We start from the raw sequence: 21448 nt of genomic DNA, 5'->3' as shown, positions 1-21448 counted from the left end.
CCTTACTTGTTGATTCTTAAATAACTAAGCAACATTACTAGGGTGATATTTTATGAGATACTGCAAACAATGATGTTTAAATCTTCTGGACAAGAAATATTGGACAGTCTAAAGTTAATCACGACACTTGGACTTAGAAATTTTGCGGTAAAGCGCAATTTATTGTCAAAGTAGGATTTCTGAATGAGTCTAAAAAGTTTTTGAATAGGAATTAAGTACTGTTAAACCCATTTAGTTGAAGTAACCTGCTTATATTTAGGAATAATATTTACCAAACTGTGAAAGGTTGAGGCTTTTCCTGAAAATATAGGCCCTGGAATGGTAGGAAAGGCCAGATGTCAGTCCCATTTTTTTACATATTCTATACTTAAAAATAAAGAAACAGTCATAAAATGTCATCTGTTAATGGAAATGACCTGAATTTTTTTACAGTTGTTCCCTTAATGCCAATGATTAGTTGGCTAGAGAAGATCAACCAATATTTTGACAAAAATTTACCTTTAGAGCCCTTAAGTGGGCCTGATTTAGCATTTTAGGAGGGAAAAAACAACGAAGTTTAAGCAAATTTTCAATTGATCATATCTTTAAGAGACTTCAAGCCCCCACTGAGATTTTTTGAGGTTATAAACTAGACCTACTAAGGAAGCATTACTGAAAGTTTCAAAAAAATTTGTAGGGGGTTCAAAAAGATACGCCATCTTGAATTTTGCTCCAGATCAGCCAAAATAGCAATTTTTTCGGCCATTTTTGACGGTTACGCAAAAATAGAAATCCTGAAAATGTTATTTTTGTGGCCAAAACCCACCAGTAAACCACTCCAGGTCAAAAGTTTGCTTCAAAAAAGTCTCCAAGGACCATCAGCAGACAGCTAAAAGTGCTTCCAAACCCAGATTACACAAAGTTTGAAGCCCTCTACAGGAGGTGCTAGAGATTTTTGGGGAAAATTTTGGAGACTCAATTTGATTTTTTCTGATTCCCTACAAAAAGTTCTTGAAATCCACTGTAAATCAGCTTTCTAATGTACTTGAATAAAAATTCATTGGCTTTCAAAATCTGCTCCCCACCAGAGTTCATGATTTTTAGGGGTCAATTTCCGCTTAGTAGCCTATCTTTGAGACGCTGTATCTTCAAAACTACTTGAGATATCAAGGTGAAATTTTCAGGGTCTTATTTTCTTGTGTGATGGATCATTTGGTCAAAATTTCATCAAAATCCAAGAGGATGAGGTATCACACCCTGAAGACTCTTAAAAAAAATGGCTCTTAAACTTTCAGAACTGGGATTTTTCAGTTTATCTTTATAGTTAACAAACATCTTTTAAATTTGGTGAAGTTTACAGATATTGCCAACAAAAATTTACATCAAACCAAGACACACAAGGATTCTCGTACAGAAGAAAACGCTCACTATAGATTCACGCACCTTTCCAAGATCCGCCTGATTACTATCTATTAGTAATGGAGCAAAATCGACCAATCAGCGCTTGGGAAGGCATTCGGAAAGTTAATCTTGGAAAGTTGGTGTCTAAGGTACAAAACGCACGTTTTCGTTATTTAAAATTATATATTTAATCTGGATACTCAAGTGACGAAACGAATATCCATATTGTTTCCCACTTCAAACCTGGGACTGTATCTTCCCATGGACTGGTTTGTTACCAAACCACGTGACTGATCAGGTTTCCATGACGACGACCTACAAAACAAATGAAAAGTTTAGACATAATTCATTGTATAATTTTAGAAATGTTTCCCTCAGAATAGAAGATTTTTCTACTCGTAAAAGTGGAACAGTAGTGAGGTATGTTAGCACAAAAATACTTCAGATGGTGATAAAAGCATGGAATTTGGCACAAATGATCCTTAGAGGGTCTAAAACTTAATTTTAAACAGTAACACCAAATTTTGCCACCTGGCCACCTGCCAGATGACGTCATCAGGTGGCTTAGCAAAAAATTATTTTTTTGAAAATATTTAAAATCTGATGGTATCAGCGGAAAGAGCATAAAATGCTGATGAAAATCGAGGTATAAAACATGCCTTGAAAATCTTCTTATCAAAAGTTATGAAGGTTGAAAGTTTTGTGATGACGTCATCATAAGCCTTTCCAGGCAAAACCTAAAACCCCGTAAATAACGGAACTAGTTGACCAAATTTAGTGTTTCATACATGAATCCATGTCAAAATTTGAAGTTCCATCTGGTGCTTGGGTCTTAACGACATAGGAAGGCTTAAAACATCCAAACACTGTGCACTGTACACTGTGCTCCTGAAGGGAGAACGCTGCGTTGATTTGCCTTGTAAAGCTCAAAATGTAAGTTTTAGTATTCCGTACAATTTAGAGCTTTTAATTCAATTTGAACATCAGAATCAGAAAGAGCAATGAATTTTGTTATGAATTCATGTATAAAACATGAAATTTGGTCAATTTGTACCAAAATTACGAGGTTTTTAAGTTTTGTCTGGAAAGGCTTATGATGACGTCATCAAAAAACTTTCAACCTCCATAACTTTTGATAGGAAGATTTTCAAGGCATGTTTTATACCTCAATTTTTATCAGCATTTCGTGCTCTTTCCGCTGGAACCATCAGATTTTGAATATTTTCAAAAAAAATTTTTTTTCCCAGCCAACTGATGACGTCATCTGGCAGGTGGCCAGGTGGTAAAATTTGGTGTTACTGTTTAAAATTAAGTTTTAGACCCTCTAAGGATCATCTGTGCCAAATTTCATGCTTTTATCACCATCTGAGGTATTCTTACGTTTTTATGTGCTACCTGACCTCACTACAGACAGTGATCGAGGAAAACGTTTCAATAGGTATTAGGATCCGGTATGCTTTATAAGACAAACATACGAAAAAAAACTTTGACAAGTAGATTTCATGTAACTCTGATTTTGGTAACTTTCTTTAACCCTTTAAGTGTTGATTACTTTAAGGGCAGAAACTTTCGCGTTTTTCGCGATTTTGATCCTTTTTAGCGAAAGTTTCTGCCAGGTAAGAAATTAAACCTTCAAAACACGAAAGTTTTTTTTCGCTAAAAGTTTTGCACTGTTTGCTAAATTTTTGCGTGTTTTATGAGTTTTTGTTACCAAAAAGATAAATTTTATATGAATTCGCGAAAGTTCTATCTGTGAAATTTCTGTTAAAAGCATAATTCACGAAACTTAAATTCGCTAAATTTCGCGACTTTTTGACTTCGCAAAACTTTCTGCCCACGAAACTTTCTGCCCTTAAAGTAAGAGTCGATATTTTACATGAATAGCGCAGTAATCTAGGGCTTCTAAACAGTCTTTTGATTATCTTTACGGTGTCCACTACCATTCAGTTTGGCTTTCTAGGAACTGAACGGAACATTAGAAAGAGCGGAAATTCGAACAACGAACCCGTGGTTTGAGGCGTTGGCACCTTGACCACTCGTCCATTGCTCCTTGCCCACTTTCGACCAGGCTGTTTCGCACTTACATGAAGGAGGATGTAGGGAGAAGTAAGTCCTTTTCACGTTCTTTCTTTACGCTTCGCAACCATTCCGTATGACTTTGTAAACGTTTCTCCGTACTCCCGTGAGACGGCGTCCCCTTCATCACGTTCGCTGAATGACGTAAACTTTCCCTGGAAAATGTAAACATTGAATGAGTGTTTCAGAGCCTGGCGAAACGAACTCTTTGGTAAAGACTACCGGAAAGATGGGATTCAGCATACGGGGTTTCCTGCCCATCAAAAAATCTAATTCGAGTAAACTTGAGCCCCATTCTTTTCGTGACCCGTTCAATTATAGTGGATTCTCCATAACTCGAACCTTTATAACTAGAACGTCTCCTTAATTCGAACAAGTTTTCTAGACCCGTCCGTTAGAATTACCATGTAATATACTGCAGTGTGGAGTAATCTATCATATCAGTCTCCATAACTTCAAATTTCTATAACTCGAACAAACTTGCGTTTACTTTATGGGGTCGAGTTATGGCATCATTTCGTCCATTGGTTCATAATACTCCTCGAATTAACAAAAACACAGAAAACTGATGGGAATGAATTGAAAAAAAACGAATAAAAACCACAGATCTGTAAAGCCCAAAGGGCTAGATAGGCAACTTTAAGCTTTCCATATCAAAAAAAAGTGAAGCAAAAATTTGACTTTTTAAATTTCGTACCGATGGAAAGGATCTAACATTTCAATTGTTTTCGGAGCGCGAGATAAAAAAAGTTTGGCGGCAAACGCTATTTCGCATCTCTCAAATCAGTTAAATTGCTTGTAGTCACGTGATTTCTTTAGTAGGGAATCCTACAAAAATTTGCTTCACTTTTCGATAAAGGCCGCGGATCTAGACCTTCGGGCTTTACAAATCTGTGATAAAAAAACGTACATTGCAGAATCATATCCCCAAGCACTTTGTGTTCGCTGTGGTGGATCGTATGTTGGTTGAAGACGATCTAAATGTGGAAAACGGAAAATAGAAAGATTTCTGACCTTGAAAAAATTATTGTTAGCTGGTTGTTTTATTTAAAATGAAAGAAGACATTCTCATCTGAGAAAATGTTTGAAAGAAAATCGAAAGCTTAGTGACGAAGACTTTTAACTCATTAGATGAAGATACTTCAGATTGAGTTCCCTTTTCAGTCAAGACGCTTTTTTACCAGGTGATTACAAAAACACAACATCGGTCAATGGTTTTACCTCCGAAATATTCTTTCCACTTGCTTTCCAATCTTTCTTCGACGTTGGGTTTGGGTGGAGGTACGTAGACTGGTCGCTGCTGCTGTCTATAAAAAGATTCATTGAGCTCGTTTAGTTTTGAAGTCCGTGTTCATTTATTCTCATTGCAGAATTTGAGGGTTTAATGCAGAGTAACAGGAGTAGGAGGGAGACGAAGCCTAGAATAATATCTAGTCACATCTAGTTTTCATTAAATAAACGCCAAGATTTCCGGCAACAAATCACCAATCTAAAACCCACCTATCTCGACGCCCTTCAGTCAGTATATCATCCACACTTCTACTTCGTCTCGGTTCATCCCCTGCCGAATGCTTCGTCGGTAGTCTATCCTCGGTATGTTTACCGTGCCGACTCCCGACGACTCTTTCAATCCACGGCTCGTATTCAGGGTCATCGTCGTGAGCGTAACGACCGCCTCTCACCGATTGTAATTCTCGTAAACGACGAATTTTGTAACGAAGTTCATCTTCAGTTTCGTCGTCACTCGGGAGCGACTGAAAAATGATTATCTGTTATGTTTAAATGCTGTAACAATCCTTCACTTTAATTTGCTTCTTTGTAGATATGGAAGTTTTCCACACGAATTAAGAAAATATGAAATACGAATAAGAACGATCAAACTTGTAAAAGTCTGTGCTCGGATATTTGTTGGGCTGTTGAGAAAATCTCAATGTTGCCAAAATCAAAAAACTCTTTCTTTATAAAAGTACTCTCGGGTACCTAATAAGCGGGGGGTTTGAAATAAGCGGGATAGGTGGAAAATTCTTAAAACCTAATAAGCGGGGGGTGGGGTGGAATAAGAATGTCCTGGTTGGAAAATTTTTGAAAAGGAGGCGAATACTGCAGAACTAGGGCAAAAATTAATAAATAAGCGGGGGAGGGGGTTGGAATAAGAATGTCCTGGGTGGAAAATTTTCGAAAAATTAATTAGCGAATGGGGTACTAGGTACATAAGAGTAGCGTAGAAGCGAACACTTACGGGGTCGAGATGAGTGTTTTCCAGAGTTTTCTCCATCAACCTGAGGTGACGTTCTTTTTGGTTGACGTACGATTGTCCTTCTATCATCTGAGATATCGCACTCCCTATCTCCTCCTCTTCCTGTTTATATAACAACAATGAATGGATGAATGAATGAATGAATGAATGAATGGACGAAAGAATGAATGAATGAGCGGATAAACGAATGAGCGGATACATTAATGCACGAATGAATGAACGAATGGACGAATGAATGAATGAATGAATGAACGAATGAACGAACGAACGAATGAACGAACGAACGAACGAACGAACGAACGAACGAACGAACGAACGAACGAACGAACGAACGAACGAACGAACGAACGAACGAACGAACGAACGAACGAACGAACGAACGAACGGACGAACGAACGAACGAAGCGTGTCTGAAAAATTAAACGAATAACTACTTACGCTAAACAAAACAACATTCAAAAAAAAAATCATTCATTCAGCTAGTGAAGCGTTAAAAATAAACGATGACTTTCAGTGAGACACAAAAATGGATAAATGAATAAATACCTTATCGAGCTTTCGGCGAACCTTCTGTAAAAGTCTTGTCGCTTGAGGACTCACTTGAACATCCTAAACACAATAAAAGTTGAATGAATGAGAAAATATTGGAACACACGGAGTTCTCAACGTTGATTGAGAAATGTTTAAGCACAAAGTTAGTCTGTTTCGTAAAAAACAATCTTTCGTGTTGGATTGGTTTTGTGGTACTTTTTTCTTTATTTTTTGAATTTTCATTTTTTCCAAGTCATGTCGGATGAAATGTTGGATCGGTTTGCCCCGGCCTTGATTTTCACTTCATCCAACGCAAGTTTTTCCATCAAAAATTTCATCCAACATTGGAAAACCATGTTGGATGAAATGATGGACTGGTTTGCCCTGGCCCTTAGATTCTTAGAAATGCTCTTAGTTTAAGCCCCTGGTGGTGGTGAATGTTATAATCGTTATTGGTTACCTTATTGACAGAGTCTTGTCTCCATTCTTCTTCTGCGTGGAGTAAATCACTCTGGATGGGATAGAAAAGAAAGTAAGCGTAAAACCACTTCCTTTGTTTACAGTGTGAAGGACATATACAGTTGACTCTCTCTAATTCGATCTTCAAGGGACAAAGAGTTTTCTTCGAATTAGAGAAAGATTCGAATTACAGAAAGTATTTTATACTAATTTCTAGCTGAGGGGACCAATATTTTAGTCCGAATTACAGAAAGATTATATAGATTAGATAGAGTTGACTGTATGATGAAAACACACCTGTCTTTGACGAATGTCTTGTCGATTTTTACGAAGAAATCTTTTCGCTCGATCGATTGCATCTTCTTCTTGATGAAGACTTTTCACGGAAAAGCTGAAAAGAAGAACCGAGAAATTTATCCATTATATAGACATAAAGATACATTTTAGGAGAAAGTATAAATTGTTACCTCCGGAAGTCATCCCCGTGAGACGTTGTCGTCGGTCTTTGTTAACAATTTATATTGCATACCAACCAAAGCTTTATAAAGAAACAAATACCCAGCATGTCTTAAAGCTGACACCTCCCTAACGGAACAAATGCGACTGAGAAGAAAAAGTTTCTTTTGAGAAAAACATACCTTGGTTGGTGTGTGTATTTTGCACGGAACCGATCAAAATCGTTGAAACGTTGGTGGTTCGGTTCGGAAAGCAGCGAATCGCCTGAACAAATGAATGATGGATATTTTTGTGTTTGATTTGCTTTTTGGCTTTGAGGTTTAGAAATCAGTTCGTTTCAATTTAGGGAGTGTTTCTTACATTGCTCACACAACATGAAACAGTGTGGAGTTTCGATAACGCAAATTACAAAAATATCCAGCTATAAAGATCACTTCAGAAGCGTTTACTTTGTGAAAGAACCTAAAAGCCAATTCGAGTCAAGGAGATATAAAGGCTAGAGTTATGGAGACTCTGTAATATTTCTATTAACGATGAGGCAGGTAATTATGATCACGATATCACGCAATTTTTTGTCTTCAATCACGATCACGCAAATCAGTAAAAACAAGCTAGATGCTGAATGGACCTACCTGATGATGAAAGTTAGATAGCAATGCGAGGAGAAAAAAATCAGTCAGAAAATATATCGTTTAGCGAAAATGCATAACGCAATAAATTCATCATTGATTGTTGATGGGGGGAGAGGGAAGGGTTGTAGCGAAAAATTAATAGAAAGTTCTGGTCGCAAAAATCAGTTTTATTGACAATTGAATCATGCTTGATGGTGAGCATTGTTATCAATAATGTTTTTGTGTGAAGAACATAGAAATACAAGGAAAACATATAATGAAAATCTGCAAAGACGGCGATTTCCGGCATTTTCAACCGGAAAAAATTTTTTCTCAAAAATCGAACTCGGCCATGTTTTGAGCATTGCAAATACGCATCTTTCTGCAAAAAATCAGAAAAAGCTAAAGATGAAAATTCGAGAAAATGTAAAAAAAAACGGTTTTCCGGCATATTTCTGGCATTTTCGGCCGGGAAAAAATATTTTTCGAAAATCGGGCTCCGTCACATTTTAGGTATTGTCATTTTGCATCAGTGTGCAAAATTTCATGAAAAAATATAAAGTACAGCTCGAGAAATTCAAGAAATACCGTTTTTCCGGCGAACATGGGCTGTTCCGGCGATTTTTAGAAAGTTCCGGCTTCAAAAATCACTTTTATTGACAATTAAACCATGCTTGATGGTGGGCATTGCTATCAATAATGTTTTTGTGTGAAAAAACAACGAAATATAAGGAAAAAGTCCAATGAAAATCTGCAAAAACGGCGATTTCCGGGATATTTCCGGCATTTTCAGCCGGAATAGAATTTTTCTCAAAAATCGGACTAATCCATATTTTAGGCATTACTAATACGCATCTTTGTGCAAAAAATCAGAAAAAACTAATGATGAAATCTCGAGAAAATGCCAAAAAACCGGTTTTTCCGGCATATTTCCGGCATTTTTGGCCGGAAATGATTTTTTTTCGAAAATCGGGCTCCGTCACATTTTGGGCATTACCATTTTGCATCTTTGTGCCAAAAATTAGGAAAAACTAATGAGCCAATCCCGAGAAAAGCTAGTAACGAACGGACGAACGGACGAACGGACGAACGGACGAACGAACGAACAGAGGTTAATTTATAGGACCTACAGCCCACCGGGGTAGGTCCAAAAAGGAAAATAATGCATCACTTTGAAAAAAGTCCAAACCACACATCACGGCTCAAAAATCTTTCAAATCACGATCACGTTTTGACCTCTCATCACGCAATCACGAATAAAAAATCCAAATCACATAATCACGCTGCTAGTCCCTATCACGTCATCACGAAAACCGTTTGGGGGCCTCGATAATAGCTTTCATGGTTAAGACTTGACGAAAGTGTGATAAAGGAGCTTACTGTCAGAGTCTGACAAGTGATGCCAAGCAATTTTCTTCTTTGATGTCAAGATTGAATCGAATCCATTGACTGGAAAAATAACGAAATAATCCGTCGATTCATAGAATATAGTCGAACGTGCGCAACGCACTGGGCTCAACTTCAGTGGCTTCAAATTATTCATAGGCCCAATTGTAGACCCCCAGATATTTACCCAATGAACAAGTGTGCCAAATTTCAACCAAATCCGACCATTTTGGAGGGCTGTAGGCTGCTTCAAAGCTTTAGCCACGTTTTGGCAAAAAAACTCGTCCCCAGGCTCCAAAAATCTAAATTTTTGAAAAATGCAAAAAGCACCCCCAGATATTCACCCAAGGAACAAGTGTGCAAAATTTTAGCCAAATCGAACAATTTTTGAAGTCTCCAGGCTGCCCCAAAGTTTTAGCCTCGTTTTGGCGAAAAACTCGTCCCCAGACCCCAAAAATCAAAATTTTCAAAAAATGAAAAAAAAAACACCCCCAGATATTCACCCAAGGAACAAGTGTGCAAAATTTCAGCCAGATCGAACAATTTTTGAAGTCTCCAGGCTGCCCCAAAGTTTTAGCCTCGTTTTGGCGAAAACCTCGTCCCCAGACCCCAAAAATCAAAATTTTCAAAAAATGAAAAAAAACACCCCCAGATATTCACCCAAGGAACAAGTGTGCAAAATTTCAGCCAGATCGAACAATTTTTGAAGTCTCCAGGCTGCCCCAAAATTTTAGCCTCGTTTTGGCGAAAAACTCGTCCCCAGGCCCCAAAAATCAAAATTTTTGAAAAATGAAAAAAATACCCCCAGATATTCACCCAAGGAACAAGTGTGCAAAATTTCAGTCAAATCCGACCTTTTTTGAAGTGTCCAGGCTGCCCCAAAGTTTTAGCCTCGTTTTGGCGAAAAACTCGTCCCCAGGCCCCAAAAATCAAAATTTTCAAAAAATGAAAAAAACACCCCCAGATATTCACCCAAGGAATAAGTGTGCCAAATTTCAGCCAAATCCGACCTTTTTTGAAGTGTCCAGGCTGCCCCAAAGTTTTAGCCTCGTTTTGGCGAAAAACTCGTCCCCAGGCCCCAAAAATCAAAATTTTCAAAAAATGAAAAAAAACACCCCCAGATATTCACCCAAGGAACAAGTGTGCCAAATTTCAGCCAAATCCGACCTTTTTTGAAGTGTCCAGCCTGCCCTAAAGTTTTCGGACGGACAGACATTCTCAGATTATAGCTCAACTGAAGTTGAGAACAATCGAGTTTCATGTTACACATACATCTTTTTTTATAAGAAAGTGTCTACCCCTATATCGAGCTATAATACTTAGCATTCTATTGTTCTTAGACAAAAGAGCCATTGTTTAGGCACCAAACGATTAACTTATGCTTATATTGAATTGTCCTTTTTGGAAGAAAAAAGAAAACACATAATGAAAATATGGGAACCTACTTGTTGTGTTGGAAGGTCTGTTCTTCTTTCTCGTCTCCTGAAAATGAAAACAAAGTAGACTTGTGTAAAAGTTAAGCACTGTAAATTTCGTTGTAACCTTCCGGCGCTCGTAGAATCATTCCCAAAAGCTATAGGCTGCTAGCACCCCTCTAATGCTTTATTATATTGCTAAAACAAAAACTATTTAAGGGACACACACACCCTTAAAAAGCCGAAGTCTTCTAATTAAAATTTTTAATTGAGGATGTTGATTGCAATAGTCAACTTGGTAAAAATTCGAAATGAATCAATATAATTTCATTCATATTCATTTTATATTTGAGAAAACTTTCTTACATGATTCGAATGGATTTTCTGCAATTTGAATTCTTCGCTGTCTTCCAATGAACTGTCCACCAGGTCATCCAAATCAATTGTCGTGGTCACACGCCTCTTTGGTTCCTCAACCACCGTTTCTTTAGAGGGTTTGACCATAGATTCAGTAACAACTTTTTTGTTGGTAGCAGATTCATTTGCAGGTTGCGGTACAGATTGTTCTTTGTGATCATTAGTGTTCGATTCGATTTGTTTCTCAAGTTCTTGGATTTTATTGTTGAGTTCGTTAAGATGGGTTTCGCGTTCAGTGCGCGCTGAAAAAAAATAAAACAAAACAGTGATACATTCGATTCTTATTTCGAAGCGAAACCAAAAACACACGTTAATGTTCGAGCAAGACAACATAAAGACATGGGAAGTTCATAGTTTGCAGAGGGGTGTGAACCCCCTAAGGTTTATTTATTCCCACCCTATATATCCATCCCCCCATCTGTAATAGAATCTCATTCTCACCCCCTTTTTAAAAGAAAATTTGCTTCCAAGGAAACTCGCTCTACGCACCACCAAAGTGATCAAAGAGTTCAAAATTTATACAGTCACCAGTCAACAATTTCACACTTCTATAACAATACAACTATTTTATTGACATGACATGACAGACTCCTTTTTGTGTTTTGATGGTACATATATTTTACTTAAAAACAAACCATGTGACCATTTGTATATGATAAGATTGACCAAAGTTTCCAAACCCCCTTTCTTAATTGACCCCCCTCTACATTCCCATCCCCCAGTTTTTATACCCTTCCTACAAAGGCCTCCTAAACATTTGGTATCCCCTCTATTAAATTTAAAAGTATTTATTTGTTTTGGTTAGTCGAGAAAGAAAACAAAGAGAAAGCATTTTGTGAAGTGAAAATATATCGTCCAAAAAATTACCTGAATTATAATTGGATTCTGAGTCATCAATTTCGCCCTTCAATTCCTTCTTCTTCTCCATCAATCGTTCGATATCTTCTTGCACTGCAACTTTTGTGCTCGTCATCAACTCTGTCGCTTCTTTTAAACTCTGAAACGTCGCTCGCAACTTGTCAACCTCTTTCTCAAGGTCCGACTTCTGTTTCGTTCGCTCATCGCTCCGCGCGGAATCAGCTCTGTCCGCTTCATTTAACGATTTCTCTTTTTCAGCCAATGATTTTTCTTTATCCAATAGCGATTGTTCTTTTGTTTTGATTCCATGATCCCTGCTTTGTAGTTCTTTTTTTTGAGTTTCGATTGACTTGAGGTCGTTCTTCAGCTTTTTCTTTTCTGCGTCCAGTTTTTCAGACTAGAGAAAAAGAGACACATTAAATGTGAAAAGATTGGTTAATGGTTAGGGGTTGGGCAATTTGCCAACCACTGACCTTTATCTAAAACCCTTTGACTAGCTTTGAGTTTTAGAAAAGTGGTACTTACTCAATACGAATACATCGAAAACATTGTATGTTATAAAAATGCAATTCCCACAGTGAGCAGAGCGATCGCTAGGTATCAAATTTCCAAAAAGTCCGGACGCTATAATGTTTTCGTAATGTCAATTATGACAAATACCTCTAATTGGATATTTCTTTGTTCTTGGTTGGTGTGGTCGAGTTTTGAAGAAGTGACAGATTTCAAGTCCTCTTCGTGTTTTATCAAGATTTCTTCTTTCTCTGCGTCCCACTCTTGTTGAAGGTGTGATTTCTCCTCTGAATGCTGAAAAAGAATTACGAGAAACTTTCTCTCAGTTGTCAGTAAACTTCTCTTAAACTTATGAGTCACTGAACCTCCAAAAATATACTTATCAACCCTAAAAATGTCACGTTTGAATTTGACGTCAAATACATGAAGGTGTTGCGTTGAGTTGCTCAAAGATACTGTAACTTGGTAAGCTCATTTAATGATGACTTTGTTTGTCAATATGAAGCAACGAACAAAAATAACACTTAACTTGATTCTCGATCAAACTTTTTCTAGTACCTCTTTTTGAAGATTTTGTTTGAGTTTTTGTAATTCATCGTCGAGTGACATCTTCAGTTTCTTTAACTCTTCATTGTGAGTTTCTTTCAATTTTCGGATCTCCTCTTCGTGTTGATCACGACGTCGTAACTGTTGGTTGAAAAGATATTACGGAGAGTGAACTTTTAAAAATCACAAAACTATGTTCTATCAAAAACATCAAGGAGGGATTTTTCGAATGGTTTTTCTTCACTACAAAAACCATCTTGGTCGAGGAAAGAAAAGCTCACGAAAAGATGAAACTTTGAATCAAAAAAAGACTAAATTAGAATATCTAACTGAACAAAGATTTCATAGTCCAATCATGTAACAGACCATTTTAGCATTGATGGCCCCAATTTTTTTGGGTTCGGTTTCCCTTTCTATGGATCAGGAAATAGGAAAGCGCAATGGGCCATTCCATTTTATATCTATACAGGGGGGGGGTGTACGAACATTTCCAAGGGCGTAATACAAGCAGAATTGCCAGGGGTCTAAAAGATTGATTGAAGTTTGTCCACCGTCACTTTAAGGTATGAAAAGAATCCCCCAAGGTTTTTTTTTGCTATTTTCCAGGGTATAACCACAAATCTCAATAATGGTTCTTGACTTGAAAAGATTCGTCCACCTCCACCCCCTCCCCTGTACGGATATTTAGATGGATTGGCCCAATATTCTCACCTCATCCGTCATGTTGAACTTGCTGACGTTGAGAGAATCCATGAATTGGCATTCTTCATTCTCATTCAAGTCTTCCAGTTCTCTTTTCATGGAAGACATCTTCTTTTCGTGCTCTTCAGCAAGTTCAGAACGTAATTGTTGTTGCTCGTATTCGTGTTGTTGCTGAAGGTCTTCTGTCAGCTGAAAAGAAAATCAAGGAACTTTTTATAATTCGACTGCAAAGTAGTTTGCTATACTGTAGTTCACTTTAGGATTAAAAGATTTAAGTCTTTGCCTTTTAAGTTCTGCTGGGAATTTTCAAATTTTAGGTTTCAGCGGTAGGAGCATTGCTTGATTTGGATTTTTGGTGACACATCTTTCTCTTTTTCTTTTTGTGGAACCTGTAAACTATGTGGTGCAGTCATGGGGAATTAACAAAACATCGCTAGGACTGTGGCATTTCTAACCAACATTGAGGATGTCAATCAATAAAACAATATTTCACCTCTTCAATATCTTTGCGCAGGTTGTTTCTTATTAAATCCAATTTGTTAACATTTTCTTTCTTGATGGATGTTTCTGTTTCTTTCATTTCATTGTTCATTCGCTCCGCAATTTCCTTCTTTTCTTCATCATTCTGCTGCTGGAGCTGCTTCCTTAACGATTCTATTTCTTTTTCAAATTCCTTTCGAATTTTGTTCAACTCGTTCTGGTTTTGTTTCTCAAGTTCTTGTCTCTCCTTCGTTTTCTCGTTCTCAACATTGGTTTTCAGTTTGCGAATGTAGTTCGATTTCTCCTCCTATATTAATTGGCAAAAAGATAATGAAACATTGATAACCATATACAAAGAAGTGACAATAAACCATCAAAATGCAGAAAATTTAGTTTTCTCGAAAAAGGTTTCCAATTCTCCGTAAGTGGAAAACTGAAAACATGAAAAAAACATTCACTTAAGCATTCAAAAGGTCAATCAGTCGATATATCAACAAGAAGGAAAGACTGAATGATACCTCCAGTTTGGCAAGAAGGAAAGACTGAATGATACCTCCAGTTTGGCAAGAAGGAAAGACTGAATGATACCTCAATCAGTCGATATGTACAACAAGAAGAAAAGACTGATTATACCTCTAGTTTGGCTTCTTCCTCCATCTTCTGTTCTTCAAATAACGATTTTATATCTAAACATTTTTAAAAGAAATAAATTAAAGTAGGCGAAAATAAAAAAATGTAGTGTTTCCAGAAACCGGCCGTGTGAAAAAAGAAAATTTTCTGACCTACCCGCAGACTATGGGTTCATCTATATGGTTCATCATAAAGAAAATCAAGTTGACCGCTCAAGCTATTAAACGTCGTTCGGTTAGATATTCCCACTTTTTTCCAGTCGGCCGCATGAGAGAAACACTACATTTTTTTACTTTCGCCCTATTGTAATTTTTCTTCATTTGCATCTTAGTTTGGAGTTATGAACTATCCAGTAGTTTTTGTAGTTTCACAGACACTTACACATTTTCTGGTGAAGACAGTTCGAACTATGAAAATATGTTCGAATGGAGGAATATGGAGAGAGCAAAACGAGATTCACATTCCTGACTAGACGGATTTCCAAATAAATAAAAAGGATTGTAAAGTGATGGATTTACAGGTAGAAATTAATTACTTTTGATGTTCATTTCATGTTTCGCTTTCATTTTCGCCTTTTCCTCTGTCTCCTCTTTTTTCAAAGATTCTTGAAATTTCTCCAAATTCTCCTCCTGTTCGTTTTGAAGCTCCAGTTTTTGACGATAGACATCATCAGCACTTTGTTGTTTTCCTTTTGATGTTTTTGGTCTTTCGTTGTCAGTGTTCCTGAAGTAAAGGACCATCAAAATGTAATTATATCAATTTTCAATCTTAACCAATCTTTGATGGGTCATATGGTTCATTAGTTACATGATAAAAATGTTTTCCTTTCCAGTCCACCACTGGGTGACCCGGTTGGCAGCGGAAATGTTTTTCCTTGGAAACAAAAATATTATATGGACGCGTTATTGGAACAACTTTTTAAAAAGAAGCGTGGAATAATTACCTATCAAATGAACCACTGGTGTTTGAAACTCTCCTTAAAGAGAAAAGAAAAAACTGTTTAAATACAAATCAAATACAACCATTGAACAACAATCAGTGCCATAACATATTGGCACTTTTGGCTAATTTACCATTTTTCGAAAATTGAGGTTCGAGCGAGAATGCCAATTTCGGGCCTCCAACTTGATTTCAACAATTATTTCGACCTGGGAGGGATTTATTGGTTTCTAGGCTATATTTCAAGCCTTATTGGACCATTTTTCAACTTTTGATCCTCAGATCCTAAGGTCCTAAGTCTTAAGTCTAGCGTTAAAACTCTACCCTTCGAACCTACTTTAGAGCACTTACAAATCGATTGTGGTTTCAAAACTTCCCGGTGGATTTCTCTTTTGTGCCAAGTATTTCGTCACCGATTGAAGATGATTATAGCTTTTTATTGTTTTGGTGTGTGGAGTAGTATCATAGTTTTAAATAAGGAGTCAAACAGAGTAGAAATAAAGATATTATGAAAACAAACTTTTCCGCAGCATCAGCAAACAATGAAGCTCTTTGTTTTCTGCCGTCATCTACATCAATACTGCTTCCTTTCAATTGATCAAAAGATGTGTTGATGGTGGGCTGAGAGATATTTAACATGTTGATATCTTCACGACTTGATTGTTTGATGTCAAATTCACTTTCGTCACTCCCTTCTTGATAAGAATTGAACCCACCAAGGTTCTCAATACTCATCCCATCAAGACGGGCTGCTAACCCTGCACTGATACCAAAGTCCTAAAAAGATAATCAGCTATAGTAAAACGAAACGATAATTTGTTAATAACCATACTCATCCTAAAGGTTGCTTGAAAGTTTGAATTGTAGTTTAGAGTACAAAAGCCACTAATTTTTTTCCATTCAATCAATCAACTGAAGTAATATATTCTGATTAAATGAGAAAGCAAACATTTGCAAACTGGTATTTATTAAAAGGACTTTGTCATCAAAGTTTACAATGTTTTGCAAGCGTCAGCTGGTATGGTAAAGTGGGAATGCTCTACCTATCAACTTTATCTACAGACATACTTACATAGTGGGCACCCCCCCCTGGATTCTGGGGGGGGGTTGAGGATTTTCAGATTTTTAGAAATAGGTGGGGGTTGGGTTGATGAGAAATTTCAGGTGGGGGTAACCCTATGTAGGTGGGGGTAACATTTTTCAGGTGGGGGTTGTCAAGTTTTCTGTATTTAACTTCGTTTGATTTTGTACTTTTTTGTCTTTTTCAACTTTCCACATATATACTAGATAAAAATATAAACAAATGACTGTCATAAGTTCTGAAGGTTAAAAAGAGTTCATTTTTCTCCAGTCTTTTCCTTTCCAGTTTGTAGTCCTCAGGACTTTTAACTGGGATCTTTAGTGTTCCTAAAAGGAACAAGACCTCCAAATTCGAAGGTGTGATTCGATTGCGCCGTTTTGCGTATATGAGTTGGAGTATGGTATTTTACAAATTTAGGTGGGGGTTGCTGAAAAAGGTGGGGGTTGGGCTGATATGAGATTTCAGGTGGGGGTAACCCTATGTAGGTGGGGGTGACCTTTTTCAGGTGGGGGTTGGAGGGGTGTTGCCCACTATGTTACTTTTTAATCTTAGACATAACATAAGAAACAAACTAATAAAGGAATAAAATATTCACAAGTTCATCATCATCTTCATTGCCATGACTTTCGTCAGATTTGTCGTCCAAATAGTCAGGTGGTTGGTCTGCACTGATTCCATCCGAGTCCTATGATTGGAAGGGAGACATTTTATAGTTTTGCAAACAATTCATTCATGAAAGTTACCAAGAAACTTCAAACAAGATTGATCATAAATACACTAAATACCACATTAAATATCTTAAGACAAAAATAAAAAAATGTAGTATTTCCGGAATGCGGGTGAAGGAAAAAAGCTCTCATGTGGCCGGCCGGAAAATTTTTTTTGTTGCTATTTTTGATAACTTAAGATCATTGAAGTAGAAATTTAAAGATAACTTTTATGTAACAACAGTATGAAGTAAGCCCTAAATACTAATGTATCAACTATTAACGAACAAAACTTGATTTGCAAGCGGGAATATCTAACGAAACGACGTTTGATAGCTTGAACGGTCAATTTGATTTTCTTTATGATGAACTATATAGATGAACCCATAGTCTGCGGCCGGGTCAGAAAATTTTCTTTTTTCTGCCGGCCGATTTCCGGAAACACTACATTTTTTTATTTTCGCCTTAGCTATAAGTAAAATTGATTGTGGTACCTTTCAAATACTTTTTATGTAAAAGCAATACCTCAAAGCCAAGGTTGGCAATATCATATTTATCATCGACATCTAAAGTAAATTTTGGTTTGCCATCTGAATACTATTAAAAGAAGAGTACTTAAATAGTAATTGTTCTACCTTAATATATAAAATACTTATTGTTTTATTTGCGGTTTTTGGCCAAAATCCTGAAAATTAGATCCCTTAAGGTAATGTCTGTCAGTAGAGCTGGGAGCAGAGAAAGTCTGTCCCTTATTTACTATTAATATTATGTTAAAAGAAGAAGTCATAGTACCAAATTATCATCATCATGATAAAATGAATATTCTAAAAATATTTCATTGGATAAAATATGTGGATTAAGGATCTTTTACCAACCTCACTCATATCAGAAAGTTGTTCGAGGAAATTCACTTTTTCTCCAGTTCCTCTTGACATTTGAAAGTTATCATTGTTTTTCTTGTTTGATGTTGATACTGCAGTGCTCAATGTTTTTGGCTGGAATATCAATAAAAAATACCATATGGTTGTATTGATTTCATCATCAAGGTTATGTACAAGGAGTGATAATAATAGTACTGATATATAGTAATATCTAAAAAAAAACTAATATATAACTAAAATGTCGTACTTTATCCAATCCAGTCAAAGGACCAAGTTGTTTGGAAGTTGCACTTTTAACATGAGCTAAGCTGCCAGAAGATAACCCAACCAGTTTTCCTCCAATCGGTTTTAATTGACCCAGTGTGGGTGTTGAAGTCACCACGGAATTCTGTTTATTAACAAAAGGTTTTGTTAAATTGTTTATACAATAGTACATAAAGATAAAGAAAAATTGAGCAAGATTTATGTAAATAAATATTTGTGTTCGATTATGAAAAAAGTGTTTCTAGAAAAAAAGTGTTGATATCAAGATACAAGCCACAATAAAACTTATGATATGTCTATCACAAAACTATACATGTGTCAAGATAAATTCAGAAAAAATTAAGGGAATTCTAAATCTTACTTTTGCATCTTTCTTAGCTTTTTTGTCTTTGTTCTTTTTTGGTTCTTTTCCTTGTTTCTTTGTGCTTTGTTTCTTATTTTTTACCATGTCACGTTCTTTGGCGACCATTTCACGAAAGTGTTCATCACAAGGATGATCCCATACACTGTCACCAGATGAAAAGTTGAAGTAGTAGATCTCTCCACTAGGGTCTTGGCTGAAAGGGAAAAGTCTTCTAAGGTGAAAGATATTGATCAAGTTGATGAAGGCTATTAATACATAAAAATGTTAGCATATTGCAGTAACTGAAAAATTGAGTTAAGTTCAGTATAAGATGGAAGGACTTTTAACACGTACAAACATATGATTTTTAATGAAATCTCTATCATTGGTATCAAGTCATTTTCTATTGATAATATTGTAAGCTGGGCTAAAGTTAAGACTTCTTTTCAAAAAAGGTCAATTATCTTATCATATGGTAATTGTAGATTCTGTTAAAGTGAATAAAATTGAGAATTTTACCATGGTTTCCAATCTGCAGGCAGAGGCGCAACAATACCTTGCCTTGCAATGTACATCAACTCTGGTTCCCGCTCAGGGTCAATATCAATGACCCGGGCATATTCAAATATTTCTAAAGAACAGTAAAGAAAGGAGATCATTCTATGTAAACTACTTTTTGATTGAAGCTATTGAAAACATATGTTTGTTCCATACAAATCAGGATCTAATCAAATGTAGTGACGGAGAAAAATAATTTAAGAGATTGTAGAGATGTCAGAGACAGCTTTCACATAACTAAACTACCATTTTGTCAGTTGGAATGTCGAATAAGATTTCAGCAAGCCTTCAGACATCTAACCTTCTTCTGTTGGTATGTAATTTTCATCATACTCTTCATCTAAAATCAGTTGATTGTTGATGGTCACCATCCCGCTATTCAATTCTTTTCATTCTAAACTGTTATTAAAAAAAATATATATAAATATTTAACTGGATAGACAGACATCTAGACATCTTCAGAGGACAATTTTTGCATTCCTCCTTCTAAACAAATAGGATTATACGCTACTCTTTTAATAATCAGGGTTTGAATTATAAATCTAAGAAGGTTCGCTTTTTTTCGAGTGAAACAAGGTAAAAAAAGAAGCATTGCAGACCAAATTTTTTCAATGTTTGCGAAGCATTTTTAGTATTTTGAAAGAAAATGCAAAAGTATCTTCAATGCATTTCTCAAGAAAAGCGAAGTAAGATATGAGGTAAGTGGTTGTAGACAAAGTAAAGTATAGTGAAGTTTTGAATAGATAAAGCAATAGATAAAAGAGTGAATAAAGTAGCGAGTAGATAAAGCAAGAGATAAAAGAATGAAGAAAATAGCGAAGTAGCTAGCAGATAAAGCAATAGACAAACTATTGAAGAAAGTTGCGAGGTAGCGACTTGATGAAGCAATAGATAAACGAATGAAGAAGTTGCGAAGTAGCGAGTAGATAAAGCAATAGATAAATGAATAAAGAAAGTTGCAAGGCAGCAAGCTGATAAAGCAATAGATAAACAAATGTGTGGGTAGCAAAATAGGTGTCTTTTAACTTTAAATTTTTAACTTCGCATTTTTGTGTTACTGTAGGAAATCTTTTTTGGTCGCTAAATCTAAAATTCATTTCGCATTTTGCAAAGTGCGAAGCAATAATTTGAACCCTGATAATTAAAACTAAAATGAGATCTGCCAGCAGGGCTGCAAATAAGCAATGGTCATCGGTCAATGTTTGACTGAAAAAGCCATTTGACCGACTGAAAATCTTTTGTGTCGGTCATGATGTCCGGAATGAAAAAAGGAATAAACCATTAACTTGAGAGTTGAAAATAAACCTCTTACACCCCTGTCTCTTACTTAGCCTATTCTTTTAATACTCGCTTCCTTTGTAGCTTTCAGGGTATTTGTGTTAGTAATCGTATGACTTTGAGGGCAATTTGGGAAAAATAGCCCGAGGTTCATTTTGACGTTTTTTGAAATTGCCCGAACGAAGTGAGGGCGATTTCAAAAAACGTTAAAATGAACCGAGGGTCTATTTTCCCGAAATTGCCAGAGAAGGTCATACTATTCCGGATTAATCGTATGAAATACTGCCATGAAATAAATTTTTGAAAAAAACGAGTAATAGTTCTTGACTTTCAAATATCGATATAAGCTGGCCTGCATGACACGAAGGCTGTCAGGTTCATATTCTTTACCATCCTTTTTCGTCAGTTCAGCGTAAAATTGAGACAGAACATCGTCCAATTTGTTTGCAGTATAATTTTCAAGGTCTGATTTCTTGTTTCTTTCTTTGGCCCATGATCGATAAGCATTTAACCAAGTCGATGTCGATCGTCTTGTATTCTTGCTCTCAGATTTCTCACTCAATTTCTGCAGCTCTTCTTCACTCAACAGTTTGAATCTGCCCTTCGCCATTTTGTTTTTATTTTGTTTGGTTTGGTAGTCACAACAAAAAACAATTTTTTTTTGATGGAACAAAAAACATTCG

General features: G+C 36.3%; 1 protein-coding gene across 1 annotated transcript in view; it reads right to left on the bottom strand.

The window, feature by feature from the left end:
* Positions 1-219: 219 nt before the first annotated feature.
* Positions 220-21448, bottom strand: part of LOC136816513 (centrosomal protein of 164 kDa-like) — a 37815-nt gene continuing 16586 nt past the window's right edge. The window contains exons 2-30 of the mRNA XM_067072857.1: positions 19789-19886; positions 19449-19560; positions 18948-19143; positions 18570-18710; positions 18317-18436; positions 17967-18038; positions 17330-17419; positions 16174-16430; positions 15658-15690; positions 15250-15437; positions 14718-14770; positions 14098-14391; positions 13614-13793; positions 12915-13043; positions 12507-12650; positions 11856-12243; positions 10938-11230; positions 10602-10638; positions 9151-9219; positions 7342-7423; positions 7001-7094; positions 6705-6755; positions 6260-6322; positions 5696-5815; positions 4957-5210; positions 4678-4763; positions 4367-4433; positions 3465-3611; positions 220-1695 (exon numbers count right to left, since the gene is read on the bottom strand). Coding sequence (XP_066928958.1) covers positions 1581-1695; positions 3465-3611; positions 4367-4433; positions 4678-4763; positions 4957-5210; positions 5696-5815; positions 6260-6322; positions 6705-6755; positions 7001-7094; positions 7342-7423; positions 9151-9219; positions 10602-10638; positions 10938-11230; positions 11856-12243; positions 12507-12650; positions 12915-13043; positions 13614-13793; positions 14098-14391; positions 14718-14770; positions 15250-15437; positions 15658-15690; positions 16174-16430; positions 17330-17419; positions 17967-18038; positions 18317-18436; positions 18570-18710; positions 18948-19143; positions 19449-19560; positions 19789-19858 — 3945 coding nt within the window. The 5' untranslated portion in view covers positions 19859-19886 and the 3' untranslated portion in view covers positions 220-1580. The remainder of the gene's footprint in view (positions 1696-3464; positions 3612-4366; positions 4434-4677; positions 4764-4956; positions 5211-5695; positions 5816-6259; positions 6323-6704; positions 6756-7000; positions 7095-7341; positions 7424-9150; positions 9220-10601; positions 10639-10937; positions 11231-11855; positions 12244-12506; positions 12651-12914; positions 13044-13613; positions 13794-14097; positions 14392-14717; positions 14771-15249; positions 15438-15657; positions 15691-16173; positions 16431-17329; positions 17420-17966; positions 18039-18316; positions 18437-18569; positions 18711-18947; positions 19144-19448; positions 19561-19788; positions 19887-21448) is intronic.

Source organism: Clytia hemisphaerica, unplaced genomic scaffold (genome assembly GCF_902728285.1).
Source record: "Clytia hemisphaerica strain Z4C2 unplaced genomic scaffold, Clytia hemisphaerica genome assembly, whole genome shotgun sequence".
Lineage (NCBI taxonomy): Eukaryota > Metazoa > Cnidaria > Hydrozoa > Leptothecata > Clytiidae > Clytia > Clytia hemisphaerica.
The sequence above is the reverse complement of the archived record's forward strand: the minus strand, read 5'-3'. Positions and strand labels throughout refer to the sequence as shown.